This window comes from Orycteropus afer, unplaced genomic scaffold (assembly GCF_000298275.1).
Source record: "Orycteropus afer afer isolate SDZICR_OR568_19922 unplaced genomic scaffold, OryAfe1.0 scaffold00332, whole genome shotgun sequence".
Lineage (NCBI taxonomy): Eukaryota > Metazoa > Chordata > Mammalia > Tubulidentata > Orycteropodidae > Orycteropus > Orycteropus afer.
The window spans coordinates 2,908,073-2,930,389 of record NW_006921919.1 but is presented as its reverse complement, the minus strand read 5'-3'; the positions used below and the strand labels follow the sequence as shown (position 1 = coordinate 2,930,389).

The following is a 22,317-nucleotide window of genomic DNA, read 5'->3' as shown; positions in this document are numbered from 1 at the left end:
CATTTACCTGAGGTAGATACACTCCTTGGAGAGAACAATCATGGGAGAAAGAAGGGCTGTTTATGCACAGGGAGACAGCTCAGGGGGCAGGGGTGCATGGAGGGATGGACACAGGGAAGAGGTGACTGTTGCGAGGAAGTAGGAGGGGAGCTGTTGCATTGTGGTGAATTGTGGTCAATGTCCTGAGACAAAGTGTATGTGAACTTCTGTATGGAAAGTGAATTTGCTCTGTAAATTTTCACCCAAATCACAATTAAAAAAAAAAAAAAAAGTCCGTGCTTATTAGATTTGAGAGTCTCGTGATAATGTAGTTGTTGTTGTTAGATGTCATTTAGTTGACTCTGATTCATAGTGACCCTATGTACAACAGAACGAAACACTGCCTGGTCGTGTAGCATCCTCACAATCCCTGCTACATGTGAGCCCATTGTTGCAACCACTGTGTCAATGCATCTTTTTGAGAGTTAACAAGCATGATATTAACACATTAACAAAGCATTAACACACTAACAAATATAATATTCTTCTCCAGGGAATGGTCCCTTCTGACAACATGACCAAAGTAGATGAGATGACTAAAGTCTGGTCATTCTCATCTCTAAGGAGCATTCTGGCTTCAGTTTTTCCAGGTAAGATTTGTTTATTCTTCTGGCAGTCCATGGTATTTTCAGTATTCTTCACCAACACCATAATCGAAAGTCATCAACTCTTCTTCGGTCTTCCTTATTCATTGTCCAGGTTTCACAAGCATATGAGGTGATTGAAAATAACAAGGCTTGAGTTAGGTGTACCTTAACCTTCAGAGTGACATCTTTGATTCTTAACATTTTAGAGGTCTTTTGCTATAGATTATCCCAGTGCAATATATCTTCTGATTTCTTGATTGCTGCTTCCATGGGCGTTGATTGTGGATCCAAGTAAAATGAAATCCCTGACAACTTCAATCTTTTCTCCATTTATCATGATGTTGCTTATTGGTCCCATTGTGGGGATTTTCATTTTCTTTATGTTGGGATGTAATCCACACTGAAGACTGTAGTTTTGAATCGTCATCAGTAAGTGCTTCAGGTCATCTTCATTTTCTGCAAGCAAGGTTGTATCATCTGCCTATTGCAGGTTGTTAGTGAGTCTCCTTCCATTCCTAATGCCATATTCTTCTTCATATAGTCTAGTTTCTTGATTTAATAAGTGTGATGAAAGGATACAACCCTGACACACTCCCTTCCTGATTTAAAACCATCTCCTTGTTCTAGTTGAATGACAGCCTCAAAGTCTATATACAGGTGCCTTATGAGCACAATTAAGTGTTCCGGAATTCCCATTCTTCTCAATGTTGTCTATAATTTGTTATGATCCACACAGTCAAATGCCTTTGCATAGTCAATGAAACATAGGTAAACATCCTTTTGGTATTCTTTGCTTTCAGCCAAGAGCCATCTGACATCAGCAATGATATCCCTTGTTCCATGTCCTCTACTGAATCTGGCTTGCATTTTTAGAAGTTCCCTGTCAATATACTCCTGCAACCATTTTTATCTTCAGGATTTTTATCTTCAATCATTTTTATCTTACATGTAGTATTAATTATATTGCTCTATAATTTCTACATTGTGTTGGATCACTTTTCTTTGGAATGGGCACAAATATGGATCTCTTGCAGTTAATTGTATAGTTGTACAGTTGAGTTGGAAGTAGCCACCCCAAACCTAATTTGGCTTTGGCAATCAACCTATCAAAACACTTAGAGCAAGCTAGAAAGAAAAGCAGAAGGGGAGGAAAAAAAAATAAATAAATCTTAAAGAATTCAACCTAAGGAATTGATTCAAGAAGTCAATTACCCGGAACAGCTTCCAGGATGGAGATAGATGAGCTTCAAAGGGCTAGTGCTTTGTATCAAAGCTCTGGGTCCTTAATATCCCTGTGGCTTCCAGAGGAAATGCACCTTTGAATTCCACTTATGTGACTCCAGAAAATGTCAACAAGTTAGAACATGTACTTTGTTAAAATAAAAGCAAAGAGATTTATTAAAGTTTTGAAAACAGTTCTAATTGGGGATATGTCTGATATCACAAAGTGAAATCAAATACTCTAAAATGGTAGAACATGACAGGCATATTCATGAGGTAAAATCAAGGACTAAAGTTACAACATTCTGATTGGAAGTTGCAAGATCAGGGACGCTGGGGCCAGGACAATTTGAAGAGAAGGCTTTACAGTGATTTGTTGGAAATACACATGTTGGCTATTTGGATTAGTTAGTTTAAAATAGAGGGATTTTTGAGGGTGAGTATCACAAGGGTATTCAGAAGATAATTATTTTAAAACATTTCCTGGGGGCTGCTGAGGGGATTTTTGACAAGGATCTTGTGACCTTCACTTAAGAATATTCTTTTCATATGTTTAGTTTAACCACAGAGAAAAATATTTCCTTTGTTATTTACTTAAATCTAAAGTTTTGACAGTTGCAGGGGAAATCTTTTGTTATATACTTAAGTCTCTTTAAAGGTTTGATAGTTGGAAAGGAAACAAGCAAAACTTAGATGGAGTTGAGCCCATCATTCTGATATTAGTCAAATGTCTCAATTTTGGAACTCTCGCATAGTCAGAAATGACTTACCATAGAGTCATTGGAACGGAACTCCTATGTAAGTCAGGCTATGTGTATTTTCCAAATTCATTTGACTATAGAACTCACATTTTGCATAACTTCATAGAGCTAGTGCTCCATGGAACATGCATTAGGAAATACTGAATTTGAAGGTGGTGAAGGGAAATGAAATAACCAGAGAAAAAGAAAGATCTGTGTCATTTCTGTGATAAGCAACAGAAAATAAATTGTTAGGTTAAAAAAGAAATTTATGAAAGATCAGTGGAAGGTTACAGAAAACAAAGTGAAAGCTGGAAGCTCAAGGGAAGAATGAAGAGTAAACAAAGAAGTTGTAGATGGAAAAATAATAACTGATGAAGGAAGTTCCAATAGGATACAAGAAAAGATGGGATTAAACATAGAGGAGGGTGCTTTATTCCTAGGAGGTGGCATTAAATGGTGTTTGCTGTGACCATATAAAATAACTTTAAGGTTGGGAGGAGATAAGCAAAAGTCAGTTAGATGGTCTCAAACTTCTCAGTAAGGTAGATATGAAGGATGTCTCATGGTAAGAAGCGAAGAGAAAAAGTGGGAGATTGAAGGGGAGAGAGAAGGTTTATGAAGACTGAAATGGAAATTGTTAAAGGAAATTAATAAAATAATCATAAAAAGCACTCAAACATTACCATTCAAAAAAACAATGAGTGTTAGCCAGAATTTAAATTATCAGTACAGGTAGTCCCTGGGTCATATATGTCTGAATTATGCAAAAGCCCTACTGGCTTTTTAATACAGGGCTTTGAACTAGTTCTGTCATGGCCAATGAAGCAAAACAGGAAAAAACTGAATTTTTACAGTTTGGGTAAAATTTTTACAGTTTGGGTACAGTGACTGAATGGGAAAAATTACAGGTCAAAGCCCTGGAATGGGAGACTCAGAAGAGGCATCGTGAGCCCCTTCAGGAGTCTGATACATGGGATTGGATTATTGGCAACACGATGAAAAGCCACATACATTCAAAACATCATGATAAACCACCATTTTGGAGTGAGGTGCTGTTGTCTTTGAGCAGGGCCATTTTGTTTCAAAGCCTTGCTTTAATGTTATGTAAATTTGTCCTCACTTTGAAACAATTGAAAGAAATTCTACTTGCAACAAATTCTTCATCATAATCACCTTCACTGGGATGCAAGTGCAGCTTTTAAATCAATGAAAAAGCTTTGAGCCATTTCTTTCACTAAAGTAAGGCTAAATAAGAACTGTACGCACCTATTCCAATTGACCTACATATTCTTATAGATATCATTAGAAAAGGATCTCTTTCATAACCTGGGGCCTGCTTGTACACAAATTTGTTGGGGGATTTTATAGTGGTACATCCAGTATATTCTAGAGAAATGATGACCATAGTATTTAGACTGAGAGAAGCTAGTGATGTAGAAATGGAAATTATAGAACTACAAGGATTGGAACAGGTAAGAGTTATTTAGGTCATAGTGAGGGAAAACAGCAAGTGTAATGGGGTTAAAGGAACAGAAGAGATGAGTGGACAAGTTTGGTTCATCAAGGAAAATTTCAGCATTTTTTTGACTTGCAGGTAGAGAAATTTTGAAAGACGACAGGTCTACTAGACCATCGGCTCTAGTAGATAGATGTTATAGAACATAGTGGAAAATAATTAATATCGAAAGAAGGCAAAAAACTATAGGAACAAATAATTCACTTGATGTCGAGGAGATAACTTGCAACCAAAATAAAGCATAACATCTGAAGTACTTAGAAATAAGTTAATGTGAAGTTTTGCAATTGGTATGTTAGCAAAACTTATAATGGAGAGGTCAAGGTGAGTTGTAATGAGGAAAACTTTATGAAGTTGGCATTTGACTTGGGCCCCAAAGGATGGGTAGAATTTGGATTAGTATGTGTTATAAATTGAATTGTGCCCTCCCCAAATTTGTGCCATCTGCTTCTTGGAATTATACAGGCAGGAAATAGGCCAAAGGAGCTACATCTCTTGTCCTCCAAGAAAAGAAAAGGATCATTCCTAGAACAGTTTGGAGATGAGCAGAACTGTTGGAAGAAGCATGGGAGGTAGAGTTGCCTCAGTCTCAAAGAGTAAGACTATGGACTCTGCGGTCACAAAGGGCGGGGTTATAGCCTCTAGGGTATCAAAAGTTTCAAAGAGTCAGATCTTTACCAGCTCAGTTCCAGAAGGTGGGGGTGCCATTAAATTTGGCCAAGAGGATGGGGCCCACTGCCCAAATCTGAAGGGGCAGGGCTGCCATGCACAAGGGGCAGAAGAATGGGGTCTGCTGGAGGTAAAGTTGTAGGTCATCATTCAGTTGGACTAGGAGAATGAGGCTGCCCAAAGCCATGGGAAAAGATTTGCTGGCCCAATGGGCCTGGAAGGTAGAGTTGAAGCCCAGGACTGAAGGGCTTCCACCCAGAATCCAGACAGCATGTCCAGCACCTAGATTCTGGAGGTTAGGGCCCTTGCCCAAGTGGGCCCAAAGAACAGGATTATTTTCAAGACTTGATAGCTAATGTAAATTGTTCCATTGAGTTTTGGACTTGCTTGGTGCCTGTTATCCATTCTTTCTTTCTAATTTCTCCCATTTATAATGGAAATGTCTACTGTGTGCCTGTTCCATAATTGTACTTTGGAAATAGATAACCTGTATTCTAGATTTCACAGGTTCACAGAAGGAGAGGAATTTTGCCCCAGGATGGAATATGCCCAAAGTCTTACCCATATTTGATTTAGATGATGCAGAAAATGAGATTTTGGACTTGGAGATGTGTTAAGACTTTTGGGATGATGTGATGGGGTGAATGTATTTTGCATGTGCCAAGGACATGAAATTTTAGGGGCCAAGGGTAGAATGTTATGGATTAAATTGTGTTCCCACAAAATTTGTGTTTTAAATCCTAATTTCTATGCCTGTGGTAGATGCCACGCTGGAGTCACTCACTCATTTAGCTGTGCCAAGAAATTTGGAAGACAGCTACCTGGCCAACTGACTGGAAGAGATCCATGTTTGTACCCATTCCAGACAAAGGTGACTCCACAGAATGTAGAAATTATCAAACAATATCATTAATATCACATGCAAGTAAAATCTTACTGAAGATAATTCAAAAACTATTGCAGCAGTATATTGACAGAGAGCTTCCAGAAATGCAAGGTGGATTCAGAAGAGGACGTGGAAGGAGGAATATCATTGCTGATGGCAGATAGATCTTGGCTGAAAGCAAAGAACACCAAAAAGATGTGTACTTATGTTTCATAGACTATGCAAAAGCATTCGACTGTGTGGATCATAACAAATTATAGATGACATTGAGAAGAATGGGAATTCCAGAACCCTGTGCTCATGAAGAATCTGTACATTGATCAGGAGGCTGTTGTTTGAACAGAAAAAAGGGATAGTACATGGTTTAAAATCAGGAAGGGAGTGTGTCAGGGTTGCATCCTTTCACAATACTTATTCAATCTGTATGCTGAGCAAATAATCCGAGAAGCCGGAGTATATGAAAAAGAATGTGGCATCAGAATTGGAGGAAAATTCATTAACAACCTGCAATACACAGATGACACAACTTTGCTTGCTGAAAGTGAGGAGGAATTAAAGCAGTTACTGATGAAGATTAAAGAATACAGTCTGAAGTATGGATTACATAACAACATAAAGAAAACAAAAATCCTCACAACTGGACCTATAAGCAGCATCATGATAAACGGAGAAAAGTTTTAAGTTGTTAAAGGTTTCCTATTACTTGGTTCAAGAATCAACACCAATGGAAGCAGCCAATCAAGACATCAGATGTATTGCATTGGGCAAATGTGCTACAAAAGACCTATTTCAAGTGCTGAAGAGCAAAGATGTCTCTTTGAAGACTAAGGTATGACTTACCCAAGCCATGGTATTTTCAATAGCTCCATATGCATGTAAGAGCTAGACAATGAATAGGGAAGACTGAAGAAGACTTGATACTTTTTTGAGTTGTGGTGTTGCTGAAGACTACCAAAAGTACCATGGACTGCTAAAAGAACTAACAAATATGTCCTAGAAGATATGCAGCCGGAATGCTCCTTGGCAGCAAGAATAGCCAGACTTCATCTCAACTACTTTGGTCATGTTGTCAGAAGGGACCATTCTCTGGAGAATGATATCATGTGTGGTAAAGTGGAGGATCAATGAAGAAGAGGAAGGCCCTCAACGAGATGGATAGACACAGTGGCTGCAACGATGGGCTCAGGTATGTCAAGAGTAGTGAGGCTGGCACAGGACTGGGCAGTGTTTCATTCTGTTTTACATAAGGTCACTGTGAGTTGGAGATGACTCAACAGCACCTAACAACAACAACAACATGCTTGTTGCTTATCATCCCATTTGGGAATGGGTTGACTTTGTAATGTCAATGAGACAAGATTAGTGTTGGTATGTCTTAAGTCAATTTCTTTTGAGATATAAAAGAGATTAAACAAGCAGTTGATGGGGAGAGATGTCAAGCCACATGAGGATCACCCAAGAGCAGAAGCTCAAAGAGGCAGGGACTTTTGCCAGAGCCAACAGAGAAAGAAAGCCTTCCCTTAGTGCTGGTTTCACAAGATGGGACTCATGAGTCTTCTGGTGGGCTCTTGTCTTTTGCTGAGAAAGAATTGCTCAGAGAGACAGACAGATTTTAAAAAGCAAGCCTCTAGTGAAGCACTGCGCAGCGGAGGTCAGCCAGGTAGGAGGAACACACTAACTGAGCTGAGAGCTATTTGTCCTATACACAGTAGATATATGGGGGCAAAATGTGGAAGCTGCGCAACCAGCAAATTAGGGGCTTGGGTTTCAAGGTTATCCTGTTTTGGAAGTTGGATGACATTCCTTTTCCAAACACCCAAAGTAATCCTTGTTTGGAAGCTGGTGGGCTTTTCTTCTGGTCCTGCACTTTGCCCAGAAAAATGTTTTCTTTTGCTTGAACAAAATGGGGGCTGTCATAGGGTATCCTACATTTGGAGATTACAGCCCAATGATTACAGAGCAATTAGGTTTTACAATTGCTATCAGCAAGGAGTGTTAGTCAGTTTGTTTAGACTTATCTCTAGGATATGCTGTGCCTTCTAACTCTAAGTCCACAGGAAAAGAAGTGGCCTAAGAGTTAATAATGCTGCAAAATAGTCACAAAGGAATATGGCAGCAGTTTAAACAATCTTAATAATATTAAAAAAAAAATAGTAGGGGTTATTTCACTCTTTACATATGTCCCTATCTCACTGGCACCCTGAATTCAGATTTCTAGCTTCTTGATCTGTGAAAAAAAAATTTGTTTGTTAAAGCCACCCACTTATGGTATTTCTGTTATAGTACACTGTCTTAAATAACTAAGTGTGAAAACACTACAGTTCAATGGGAACAGCATGCACCAAATCCTCAAAACCAAGAAAATAATAGTTTCCTGGAGGAAGATGGAAGGAAGCAATCTGGCATGATCAAAGGGTGTTTACTTGGTACCAGGCTGACAGTGTAGGATGGAATCAGATTAACAATAGGGTATAGGGATTCAGACAGTTAAAGGTCGAGATGAAGATATAAGAGAAGGTGCAACAAATAGCAATTAATTATGATGATAGTGTTGCAGGAAACAAGGTCCTCACCCCCTGTCATGAAGAGCCAATGATCACAACAGAGTGAAGAGGGAAAGCAAAAGGTTTATTGAGTATCAATACCCAAGGAAACAGAGAGAATCATTTCTCTAAAATGTGTGTCTCCTTAAGCAAAGGGGTAAACATGATTATATAAGGAAATGGGAAGAGGGCTGAAGATCTCTTAGATGACCAGGAATACCTTTGTTCTTCTTTTCCCTGGTTACTCCAGACTCAGCATCCCTCTTCCCAGGGTCGTTTTGCTCCACAGGCTACAGTTCTCAGCCAAAAACCAGTTGTGGGAGAGGGTTATTGCTTAGAAGAACATATAATTGAAAATAGCAAATCTAAAGAATTCAACATCCATAAAAGATTGGCTATTCTATTTACTTAAAAGAAAGCAAAAGTGAAGGAGAAATAGCAAGTTAGTCACTATGAGTAATGTCCACTTTAATCATGCCTGCTAGCCTGTGAAAGTTTTACAGTTTTCATTGAGGGGCCCATTCGGCCTTCCACTTCAGCCTTCCACAATATTGTAATTCTCACTATGAGAATTACAATGAAAACTATCATAGGTATGTAAAACAGTAATTATGGAAGAGAACAAAGTAACTTGTACCAATCAACCCATTTATTGTTGGGACAGGTATCCGATTTGGAAAAGAGGAAAAGATGGATTAATGATGAGAAAGAGATGATTTATGACAAACATGTATATGTTTTCAGATGATAATGACAAAAACAAGTTTCTTTACAGTTAGAGAGGTCATTTTATACAATTAGTTTAATTCCTAGGATGATCATGAGGATGCTTTATTATATGGTCATACTGGCTTGACAACTGCCTAAAGAAATCTGCCTTACCTTAGGTCAAAACCAAAGTCATCACTACCCTTCTGAGAATTTACAGTATCTGAACTTCAGAAGACTTGTAATGTCTTCTTAAAAATACTAAGCCATCTTTGGCTTGATTATTATGGCATTCCCATACATTATCTTCCCCACTGCATCCCAATTAGAATAATTATGTTGGTGGTATTGTGAATGTGTTCAAACATGATTGCAGTGTAACAATTCAATCATAGCTCCTGATGCATATATTTTTCTTGAACTTGTGAGGTGGAAAGGATCAAGGGGATTGGGAAAATGCTGAGCTCTTTAATTACTAACAGCGAACCTGAATTTCAGTAAGGAACTACCTTTGAAATTAAATTGCTTAATTGCTTTTAACTTAGGGATATACCATTAAATTCATTTCTGTTATATGGAGTAATAAAAAAAAATTACTGGGATTTTTTTTTTTTCAGGGGTGTTATCTGAAGAAGTGATAGGATCTTCCAACTGACATTAATCTAAATGGCCTCTCCCTATTTGCATTATTCTACTAACTCAGACAGACCTTCTGTTTCAAGAGATTCAACTATAATACCAACATGCCCTCATAGGTGAGGATGAGTCTCTTTGGCAAAGTCAAGTTTAAGACTATTTAAGAACTTTTATTTTTGGTTTATAGCAGGCTTCTTTTACACTAATAGATTTTTTTTAAAGCAATCTTATGTCATTAATTAAAAAGAACTGATCTTATTTTGCCAGTGAGAAGAGTGCTTCCATCTCAGAACAGGGCAAGAGTTGACTTGCCTCTAATATTTGTAAAGTCTCAATGTCACTTAAAACAGGATCTTTTTCAATCTATCAGCAGATAATTGGCTACATCACACAGTCTAGTTCATTCTCAAATAATGGCCTCATTCCCAGAAACTGCAAAGCAAAGGATGCTAAGCATTTTTCTTAAAAGGTAGTTTATGTTTGCCTTACTACCTGGCAACTGATTTAAAGGCAAATTAAGCAAGGTAAGGCAGCCGTAGTATAACATTAAGAATGTTGAATTTTAGTTCATTTTAGGTATTATCTTTTGGTAACGTTGGGCAATTCACTCCTTTTGTGGTTCATTTTCTACCTGTAAAATTGAGTGATTCCTCCTTCAAGAAGATCTCATGAAGATTTAATGACAGTTTATAAATACACAACAAAGTGACATCTTCGTTCATTACTATCCCACTAATAAAACCATTTTAGGACCTCTGGTAGCATACTGCCTAAGGCACTTGACTGCTAACCAGAAGGATGGCGGTTCAAACCCACCAGCCACTCCTCAGAAGGCAGATGGGGCAATCTACTTCCTTAGTTGATACTGCCTCAGAAACCCAAGGAGGGGTCGCTATGAGTCAGGTCGACTCCCGGCACATAACAACAAACAATAAAACCATTTATATGCATGCCTAGATGCCTATAAAGGGAGCTCTGGTGGCACAGTGCCTAAGGCATTTGACTGCTAACCAGAAGGCTGGTGGTTCAAACCCACCAGCGCTCCTTGGAAAGAAGGTTGGGCAATCTACTTTCGTAGTGATACCGCCTGGGAAACCCAAGGAGGCGTCGCTATGAGTGGGATCCGACTCCATGGCAGTGGGTGGGTTGGGAGGTGCCTATATCTTCTGAACAATTCAGAATTCATAATCTGACAGGGAAGAGAATGTCTCATATCTGAGCTGCCAGAGAAAATCTGGGGAATACGGTCAATCATTTTTCTAATAGCATTGACCTTGCTGGGGACCACACTTCACAACTCTTTAATTATTCTTGAATTCACTAACCTGCAACAGTCTCGTGGTTTGCTTGCAATTATGATGCTTACCTCATTAGCACTGGTTCAAGGACTAAATAAGTGTAAAATGCTAGGGATCGCACCAAACCCACATGAGGGTGCCTTCTTAAAACCTTGGTGGTGGTTCCATCAAGTCCATTTGGATCTAGGAATCCTGTGAGACAGGGTGGAATTATCCCATTAGGTTTCCTAGGCTGTAATTTTTACATCAGATCGCCAGGTCTTTTCTCCTGCTCGGCGGCTGGAGTGCTTAACCAATGCAATACCAGGGGTCCTTAAAACTTTGGTATAAGGAGAAGTAACAAACGGCAGCTCTAAGGTGGAGCCAGCCCATCAGCTGACAGGAATGGGACGTGATGGTGATTTCTGGTCCGCACGACGATATTTCTCCAGGGAAACCTGAAAAACCAGCAATAGAACGCGACGCAGCAGGACGGGAGTGGGCGGGCCCGCCCCCCACGTTTCCGGGTGGAGGCCGCAGGACCTGCCAATTGTCACGGATGCATCGGACCGCAGGCACGGTGCCTGAAAGCTGGGAGTGGCAGACACAAAGTCCATTTCCGGGGGCGAGGGTAGCAGACGACTGCGCAGGCGGTCAACTCGTAACTAATTTCCGGCGCGGACAACGCGGAAGTGCCGACAGACTTTTCTAGGTGCTGGACTTTCGGTGTACGAGAGGGAGTGAGATGGAGGTGGGCGCAGAGTCTGTAGACGGTCGGGACGGTCTCCGAGAGAGGCGAGGCTTGAGTGAGGCTGAGAGGCAGGAGCAAAACCCTGATGTGCGGCCTCAGTCTGGGATAAACGGGATTCCAAAACATTCCTATTGGTTAGACCTCTGGCTCTTCATCCTCTTCGACCTGGTGTTGTTTTTCTTCGTGTATCTTATGCCCTGGTGAGTATTCCGAGTGGAGTTGAAGTGGGAAGCGGTTTAGAGCTACACCAGTTTTTCCTTGAGGGGGGTGGGGTTGGGGTGGTGACGGGGACTGAATCCCAGAGAGTTTGTATGACAGATCCAAGGTTAGGTGGGTGGATGAGTTGGGGGGAGGACTAGAGTAAATGTCCTTTCTTAGCCACTTCAAGATGGGGCGATCTGCTTCCGTAGTGATACTGCTTCAGAAACCTAAGGAGGGGTCGCTATGAGTCGGGTCTGACTCCACGGCACATAACAACAAAAGCCACCTCAGTGAGGGTCTTCAAAAGGATGTGGAAAAAACTAGGTAGGGGTGTGTGTGTGTGTGTGTTATATTTTGGAATGAAACCGCCCGGGTTTGAGTTCCAGCGCTATAGAACTGGGGAAGTTTAGCTTCCTGGAGCTTTATTTTCTCATCTTATGATTTTAGACTGAGTAAGCATGGTTACTGCCAGTAATAAGTGTTCAACTAAAGCTACTGGTATTGTACAACTGTTTGACCTTGAGCAGTCCAGGAAGGTATCTCAGACTTAACTTTGCCCAAAACCCAACTCTTAACTTCTTACTCAAGTGTACTTACCTTTCAGTGTTTCTGTATTAGTAATTCGCAACTTTACCCACTGAGTTACTCCTGCCAGAGCGCTTGGATTCTGACTTTTTCCCCTTTTTTTACACACTCATATGTCCCCCAAACACCTATTAGTGACAAAATTCTATAGATTCCACCTGAAAACATATCTTGAATCCATACTGTCCATATTCAGTACCACTCTGAAAAGGCAGTTGTGACAAGAGATAAAGGAAGGGAACTTAGAGAATGGAGAAGGGAGAGAGAAAACAAAAAGAGACACAGGACTGGGATAAAAATAGGAAAGCTGTAAATTCAGAAGCAAAGCAGTGGAGGGCTCTGGATAAAAAGCAGTGCAGCCCATTTAGATACTAAAACAGCTCTCCTAGACTTTACAGTTGATTGTTCCTCAATTATCTCCTCTCGGTCATCATGCTGATGAGTATCAGGTGTCTAAGATTTTATACTTAGGAGTTTTCACTTGTGAAATTTGCATTCCTTGATAGACAAGTTATTTCAATCTTCCCCTACCTGCCATCCCCAAATTTTGGCAAACATTTAGGCATAAACTTAACTGTATTTCAGGCCCTGTTGTCTCTGATCTTGGATGATGTGACAAGTTGGAAAGCAGAGGGTTGACTGGGGAGAATGGAAAGGATGGACATTTCGGTAAAGTCCTCTGGCAAGCCAGTTTTAAAAGGAGAGTTTCCATTTCTTCATTGGCCTCTCCCTCCTTTTTTGGTACAGATTCATACCTTAAGTGTGATGGGTTGTTTTTTTGTTTTGTTTTTGGTTAAGGACCTGAATTTTTAGCTCTGGGTAGAAAGTAGAAGGGTTACAAGTAGTTGTTTAGGTTTTTTAGTTTGTTTTGCTCATCAATATGTAAAACATTTGGTAATGGGCAAGCGATTGTTTTAATCAAGATTTTCGTAAGTTGACATAAAGTGTTACAATGAGAAGGAAAAGGAAACATTGCTGACAAATAATTTGGTTCTTACAGACCGGTTTGCTTGATACCTAAATTAAGAAGTTGGATTCTGGATTGGCTTCTGAAATGACGACAGACTTCTTGAATAAAGAAGACAGGATTGTGCAACAGAAGAATTTGAAACTCATAGGGATGTTCTAATCATTTTACACATTCTGTTATTCATTTAGGGACTGTATTAAACAGGGAGTGATCTCGCCCATTTTAACTCAATTCTTAAAACTAGACCCTTTTGTTCATATTTAAAAATCTTTCAAACATCTGATGGTTTCACAGGGACCGAATATAGTATTTGTAGCTAAGGGTTTAGTGTATTCATTAGTAAATATAATCATGTCTTTCATTTAATATTTTAAGGGTTGGTCAGAGTTTACTGTGTTGCAAATAATGTGGTGAACTAATGTGAGGTATTTATAAATTCAAAAGTAAATTACTCCAAGGCAAGAAAAGTTAGTTAAGAGAATGAACAAAGTGTTCTTAAACTGCATTAAACCCACTGCCATCGAGTCAGTTCTGACTCATAGCAACCCTTTAGGACAGAGAACTGCTCCACAGGGTTTCCAAGGCTGTAAATCTTTATGGAAACAGACCGCTATGCAGAGCGGCTGGTGTGTTCAAACTGCTGACCTTTTAGTTAGAAACCAAATGCTTTAACCACTGTGCTACCAAACTCCTTTTAAATTGACTTAAAAAGCTATGAATAGTGAAGCTTTACAGAAAATGCAGGCCCATTACATATTAGCTATAAATACCAGTTTAATTTTTGGATTAAGTAGGACAGTGTTAAGAAAAGATATAGCTGATGGCTACAAACTTGAGAAACTAGGTAATATGTAGTATTGAAAGCTAGCATGTATGTCCTCTTACTCAGAAGTGACCTATTTTTTCTTAAACCATTGAGTTTCCTAAAATGGTGTGTGTATTTCAGAACTTTTTTTCTTACTGTGATTGCATTAAAGATGCTTGTGACCAAAGCCTGATTTTTATGTATGTAACTATTTGAGGGAACCCTGGTAGTGTAGCGCCTAAGGCACTTGACTGCTAACCAGAAGGCTGGCAGTTCAAACCCACCTGCCACTCCTCGGAAGGAAGGTTGGGCAGTCTACTTCCGTAGTGATACTGCCTCAGAAACCCAAGGAGGGGGTTGCTATGAGTCCGTCTGGTCTGACTCCACAGCACATAACAAAGACAACAACCCCCACCACCTACTTGAATACTCAGTAGGGGAAATGTGATATTTCCTTATTCAGGAGATGTTTTAGTGCTTATTATGGGTCAGGCAGACATTTAGGGACACCAGTGACCAAAACAGAAATCCTGGCATTCAAGGGGCTTTCATTCTGGTTTATTTTTTAAAAAATCAAATTTATCTAAATATGTATGTTAATGAGAATTTATATTCCAGTGATCATCAGCTCACATTTAATTAGAAAGGCTATACTCCAAAAGTCAGCTACTCCAAAGACTTCAGAAATGATTCCTGTTAGCCCTAGAGGATATTATAAATGGGAGTGCGTTGATAAAATTAGTGACATTTGTTACATGGGAATTGGCTGAAATATTTTGAGGATATTCTCCTCCCATGACAGGGTGTGAGATCTAGTAAGCTCTATATCCTCTGCCTTTTAGAGATGCTTAGGGCTAAAGTCAAGTATGATATCGAGTTTGGCAAACTCTAATTCCCTAACGCTGACCGTAACAGTTACACTTTTAAGGTATCAATGCTTCTGCCTAAAGAGAACCCTTTATACAAGATGTGGCCTGAAGTATCTAACTATGAAGTGGGATTTGATTGACCTTATCAGGCAGGTAATATTGAATGACACGGAAAGCATCAAAAGATGGAAGGAATACACACAAGCACTGTACCAAAAAGAAGTGGTTGATGTTCAACCATTTCAGAAAGAAGTGTATGATCAACAGCTGATGGTATTGAAGGAAGAAGTCCAAGCTGCACTGAAGGAATTCGTAGAATACCAATTGAGATGTTTCAACAAAAGGATGCAACACTGAAAGTGTTCATTTGTCTATCAAGAAATTTGGAAGACAGCTACTTGACTAACCAACTGAAAGAGATCTCTATTTGTGTCCATTCTAAAGAAAGGCGATAAAACAAAATGGAGAAATTACTGAACAACATCAATATCACATGGAAGTAAAATTTTGCTGAAGATAATTGACGCTTAATTGTGTTTATGCAGAACCTATACACAGATCAAGAAGCTGTTAAATAGAATGAGATACTATTCACTTTAAAATCCCAGAAAAGGTGTGCGTTGATGTATCCTTTCACCATACTTACTCAATCTCTGTACTAAGCAAATAATCCTAGAAGATGGACAATATGAAGGAAACCTTGCATTGAAATTGGAGGAAGACTCATGAACCACCTGTGATACACAGAGGACACAACCTTGCTTGCTGAAAGCTAGAAGGACTTGAAGCACTGCTGATGAAAATCAAAGACTGACCTTCAGTATGGATTGCACCTCAACAAAAAGATAACAAAACCCCTCATAACTGGGCCAGTAAGCAACATCATGGTAAATGGAGAAAAGATTGAAGTTGTCAAGGATTTCATTTTGTTTGGAATCATAACACCCGTGGAAGCAGCAGTCAAGAAATCAAGATGTATTATATTGGGCAGATCTGCTGCAAAAGACTCTTAAATGTGTTAGAAAGCAGTGCTGTTACTTTGAGTACTAAGATGGCTTGACGCAAGCCATGGTATTTTCAATTGCCTCATATGTATGCAAAGTTAGACAATAAGTAAGACTGAAGAACTGACACATTTGAATTATGTTGGTGAAGAATATAAACTATACCACAGACTGCCAGAGGAATAAACAAATCTGTCACAGAAAACGTAAAGGCAGAATGCTTCTTAGAAGCAAGGATGGTTGAGACTTTGGCTCACATATTTTGGACATGGTATCAGGAGGGACCAAACCCTGAAGGAGAACATCATGCTTGGTAGAGGGTCAGCAAAAAGAGGAAGACACTCAAGGAGATGGATTGACACAGTAGCTGCAACAACAGGCTCAAAAGACAGCAACGACTGCAAGATGGTGCAGAACGGTGTTTTGTTCAGTTGTACAGCTGCTATACATTGAAACTGACTCAGTGGTACCTAACAACAGCAATTAAGCACGTTGTACAATCTTTGTTCTGCTTGCTAAAAATTTATCAGTAAGTATTTACATGGATAGCTAAATTTTTATTACCTATAATAAGGTGGTGAGGAAATTAAGCCCATTATCACTGTGGGTTCCTGAGTTGGAATTGATGGCAATGTGGTCATTCACCTACCTGTAATCACTGGCAGCTATTACTACCTTAAAGAACCTGTTATGCATGACCAAGTTGACTTAGGTCAGTTTTTAAGTTTTCATAGAGCTTAACGCTAGTCCACACAGAAAGACTTCTTATCATACCTTTCTGAACCTAAAATTAGCTTCTTAACTATTAAATCTTATGTAAGTTTCTAGTACAGTGAAGATGAAGAGAACTTGATGACATGACTGGAAATGATGTAAGGGTTGAATCTTTCTTACAGATGATGAATATGGCTAAGAAATTGTACCAGCTACAGTACTGTGCAGTCTCGAGTACAGTGCCTGTTTAGTGCCCACACACTAACATGAAGGTTTTTAAGTAGTGGATAAATGTTGGTGAACTTGGTACAGCAAACACAGACATCAAAAGAATAACATCAATGTGATTTTAATCTGACAAATTCCTTTGTAATTGCATACACTTAATTTCATGTATGTGAAATGATTGTTCTGATTTGAGATCAACTGGCTTCATTTTCAGTTGTGAGGAACAGTTTTTAGGGGTATGTTAACTTGAACATTTTAGGATGTAAAAAACTCCATGTAACTAATCTAGGTAGTTAAAAATTAGCTACAAGTGGTATGGCATTTGAAACAGACTGTAGGATATTTAGGGTCAGTGAGAGAATTTAAAGTAGGAACAAGAGTCAAACTATGGCCCGTGGGCCACATTTGCCTTCTTTTCTACAGCCTATACCCTAAGAATGGTTTTTACATTTTAAAATGCTTGAAAAGTAACCAAAATAACATTTTATATGAAAATTATATAAAATCCATATGTTTGTGTCTGTAAATAAAGTTTTATGGGAACATAACAATGTCCATTTGTGGTGTTTATGGCTGCTTTCACGTTACAATGACAGAGTCGAGTTGTTGTTACAGAGAGCCTATGGCCTAGAAAGCCTAAGATATTATCAGGTCCTTTACGGAAAAAGTTTGCTGAACCCTTTAGGAGCTACAATTCAGACCTTGCTGGAGTTTAACTATTAGAACTTCCTGTGATAATATTTTATAATCAGTGAAATGACAAGAACCCTTAAACGTTAAATTGACTTATATTTCCCATAGAATACATAATGCATATAAGGGGGTGGGGAGTTAAGGGACACAGTTCACAAATTCAAAGAAAAGTCCAACAATATTAACTTAAAAATCTGTTTATCTTCATTTTTTGAACTAGTGGAAACCTATTTTACATGAAAATACAACATTCTGAAGACATTTTGGGCATTACAGCAATTGTTTGTTGCATTATTATAAAAGTTCTCATAATAAGCTTATAACCAGAAGAACATTTATAAAAATAAATAGGGACCTTAGGAGTCAAAATTTTACATGTGAATGATTAGTAGTAAATATGTATTCAATCTCTATTTGGAGTGTTGAATCAACATAAAAACAAATATGCAGTTTCTAGTTTGTTTAATACTATCACATGATTCAGGAGGTATCAGCTGGACAGTACTTTAAAAGAGCCAAAATCGGACATTTCTATTTGATGTTTGTAATTTCAACTGTGAGTTGAAAAGATGAATCTATGAGACTGCTATTAAAATATCAGAAATTAGCTTAAATATTACAAGTAATATTTCAACTAGACATCTTGAACAAAAAAAAACTTATATAGAAGGTTTTTGAAAGCTGTTAAAATATAAGTAAACCTATTTCTCTAGAATTTTACAATGTTATAAAAGGAATTATATACACTGAATTTCAAATTTAATTTTACAAAATGTACAATTTTTACAAAACTTCCATACTAAAAATTATGTTAAAAATAAACTTTGTAAAAGGATAAGATTTTAGTTGGTATTCAAGTACTTCTAAATTAAGAGAATATAAAGTAATAATCAACTATTGTTAGAAAATTATTAAAAACTTGAATATTCTCTACCAGTGGAAGACACAATTCAACCAAGATTTGGTAATTGGGTGAGGTCAAAGTTATATAAGCAATTATTTCCTCTTTATATAAAAGTATTCATTTCTAATCATTTACATTTTGGAATATTTTAACAATTTATAGAATCAGTCAAGATACTAAATTTACTAACAAGTTCATAGAATTATTAGAATTATTATATCTATGAAGTTTAGCCATTCATGAATTTTGATTTTATAATTCTCACTTCTCTGGAACAGACAATAAGAAACTATTCTAAACTAGCTTAGTACAGAATAAAATGGCAACTAATGAAAGAGTAAGCAATTTACTTCCATAGTGACACTGCCTTGGAAACCCAAGGAGGGGTCGCTATGAGTCGGATTCAACTCGACGGCAGTGAGTTTTTTTTTTTTTTTTTTTAATGAAATAAGGCAGTTAAAATTGTTTTCGTTTGTAAGGTCATACAGTAGTGGAAAATTCCATTATTTTTTAAACAAAGCCCTCCCCAGGGATGTAGTTGGAATAAAATCACGGGTTATTTAGAAAAAAAGGGAAAGACACTCAATAAGGTGTTTCATTAAACTCTAAATGACAGAAATTTAATGTGGAAGCTCAGGTAGACTTGCAGTTTCAAGAATATTAAAATCAATAAATTGAGTTGATAACCTATAATTAGGGAAGGGCTGACTCGACGGCACATAACAACAACAACAACAAGAAGCAAGGAAATATCAGGCTGTCACATTGATATTCCCAAAATGAGAGGGCCCTTCATTAATCACTAACACTGGTTATTAGCAGCCCAGAGTAAACCAAACCAAAATAAAAAACTTTCACATTTTGTGCTAGAAACAAATACAAAGAGATAAATAATAGAAGTATTTTAATTATTTTTAGCTTACATGGCTGAAGTAGTATTTATGAAAACAATAGTCATGTTGACCAGGCATTCTGAAGATAAAAAGTTCTAGAAGCAAATTTAAGTTTCTTCTGACCTTGAGAATTTTAAAACTGCAAATCATTAAGGCATTTCTTTTAACCAAATGCTATACATTTTCATGGTTTATTTACACTTTTTTTAAGACACTTAAAGGGATTGTATGTCGTAGACTATCATAGAAGTCAAAAGCAGATGGTTGAAGCTGCCTTTTGGTACCCATTAGAAAGTGCTTCTTCATAAAGCAACTGATCACAAAAAGTATGACTAGACTATATATCACCTGTTGTTTTTCAATTATTACAGTTACCAATCTACATACATGGTTGTGGGTTAGTTTAATATTTATGTGTCTAGTAACCATATAATGGACAGATTTAATTTTTAAATTCAGCTGTAGCATATGGTACATTACTTTTTGCATACCCTGATTTTCTATTTTTCAAGGCATGCAAAACCACTAAAGGGAACTTCTAAAATATTCAGTAAGTTGAGCATCACACACAAAAAATTAATATGCACCTACTCCTCACTTACTATGTGACATTTTGCCTTTACAACAATAGTAAAACATCTACCCAACTATTTTATGCATTAACAATAAACATCTGGCAGTAAGCATCAAGGTATGAGGCAAGAGTCACATTGGCTGTGATGGTTAAGATTTATGTGTCAATTTGGCTGGGCCATGATTCTGTGCTTTGGCAGTATGTAATGATGAAATATGGCAGTTATGTAATGATGCAGTCATCCTCCACTTTGTGATCTGATGCAGTCACCCTCCATTTTTGCATAACGATGACTTTCACATAACAACCTGATCTTTGGAACCTAACCATGTTGCTAAGTGAGGAATGGGTATATATGTAATTTAACCAGATATGCATATATGGTTAAAGTGATTAATCATTTAAAAAATGCCACGTTTTTCACTTTCTATATTTCACTCATTATAGTCAGTAGGTTCCTATTTCTCATATTGTAATGGCCTCTGAGAAGAACAATCTTGCTCATTTCATCATTTATCTATTACAGTATGCTATGTTTATCTCTTTTCTCAGAAGGACAAGTTGAACTAACAGTATTATGTAACAAAGGTTTTAGCCCTCTTAGTCTGAGACTGAATTATCACAAAAGCTACTGCTCTATGGAAAAGAAAGCTTGGGCCTCTGATGGTATTTCAGCCTGTATGTATCAGTCATACAGCTATCAACTGAAAAATAGGTGGTTAATGAAATTGTCTCACTTGGACATGGAAAACTAGAATCTAGTTCTGGTTGGCAAAATGCATCAACAACTGCACCTGAGTCTGCCTGAAAACCATTAGTTGAAGAGTTGGATAGGTAGTCTGGTACGATGCCAACACACTCTTTCACTTGAAATGTTTCCTTAAGTCTTTCATCATTTACATATGTATTCACTTTTATACCTGGTTCTGAAGATGTACTTGGTAGACTCAAAGAATTAGCTTTCAACATCTCTGTAACTTTAACATCAGGTATAGATTCATTTTTTTCTGACTGAGGCACACTAGTTGTAGCATATTTCTTTGGTGGCAAAGGGGGTGGTAGATTCTGGCAAACAAGTTTTGGCATCTGACAATCATCAGATCTGCAAAATGATTGAATTATATGTCCTCTGGATAGAAAGTTCTCAGAGTAACATTGTTCCATGATATTTTGTGGCTGCACAATGGAAGCAGTTTCTGGCTTTAACCCAACAGTTCTCATTTGTGATGACCGCAGGAGAGATGGTGAAATTATTTCATTAGTTTTCACTCTGTTTTCAGACGTAGAATTGTCATCAATGTGAAAAGGCAAACCTGTTCTCTCAGAATTTTCTTTATTAAGCCACTCAGAAAATTTGTATGCACTTGATTTTTCAAGCTTCTGTTCACCTGACTGATGGGTATGCTCTCTTACAGCATGGTCCTTGAGTATTTGTGAACTGGATGAAGGAAATAACTTTCCATTGGTTTCATTTGTATGTGACCTGAAACACAAAAACAATATGAAAATTCTCTTCTAATTAAGAAAACAAAACTAAAACACCATGTTCAAATATGCAAAATGGGAAAAATAAAACATTTATCCTGTAGTCTGACTTCCTAATATAGTTTATATTATTTTTGTAACATAATGACAGAAAATGAAAAATTTGTAACCATTAATAGTTCATAGTGTTACTGAACCCCAAATATTTACGCCAGAACATATGAATGCTTACTAGAAACATCCATCATTACTAAAGTCAGATTTCTAATAATTAGAAATACTGTAATTAAAAAAAAACTCATTTCAACTTTGAAATTACATTTGTGATAAAACGTAGCACAGAGCTTAAGGTAAATATGTTACAAGCAAACCATTCAATATGCCAGGAATTTTGATATGCAATGCTATAAAGATAACATGTTGTTAGGTGTAGTCAAGTCAGTTCTGATTCTTAGCCACCCTGTGTACAACAGAGCAAAACACTGCCTGGTCATGTGCCATCCTCACAATCACTGCTAAGTTTGAGCCTATTGTTGCAGCCATTGTGTCAACCCATCTGGTTAAGGGTTTTCCTCTTTTTTTGCTGACCCCTCTACTTTACCTAGCATGATGTCCTTTTTAAGGGACTGGTCCCTCCTGATAACGTGTCCATACTGTGTGATACAAAGTCTCACTATTCTTGCTTCTGAAAACATTCTGGCTGTATTTCTTGGAGAAAGACTTTGTATATTCAATATTCTTTGCCAACACCATAATTCAAAGGCATCAATTCTTTGGTCTTCCTTATTCATTGTTCAGCTTTGACATGCATATGAA

The 22,317-nt window shown here is 37.8% G+C and overlaps 1 protein-coding gene across 1 annotated transcript in view; it reads right to left on the bottom strand.

Annotated features, from left to right (window-relative positions):
• Positions 1-20,652: 20,652 nt before the first annotated feature.
• Positions 20,653-22,317, bottom strand: part of USP53 (ubiquitin specific peptidase 53) — a 69,720-nt gene continuing 68,055 nt past the window's right edge. Inside the window, exon 15 of the mRNA XM_007952373.1 lies at positions 20,653-21,499. Coding sequence (XP_007950564.1) covers positions 20,653-21,499 — 847 coding nt within the window. The remainder of the gene's footprint in view (positions 21,500-22,317) is intronic.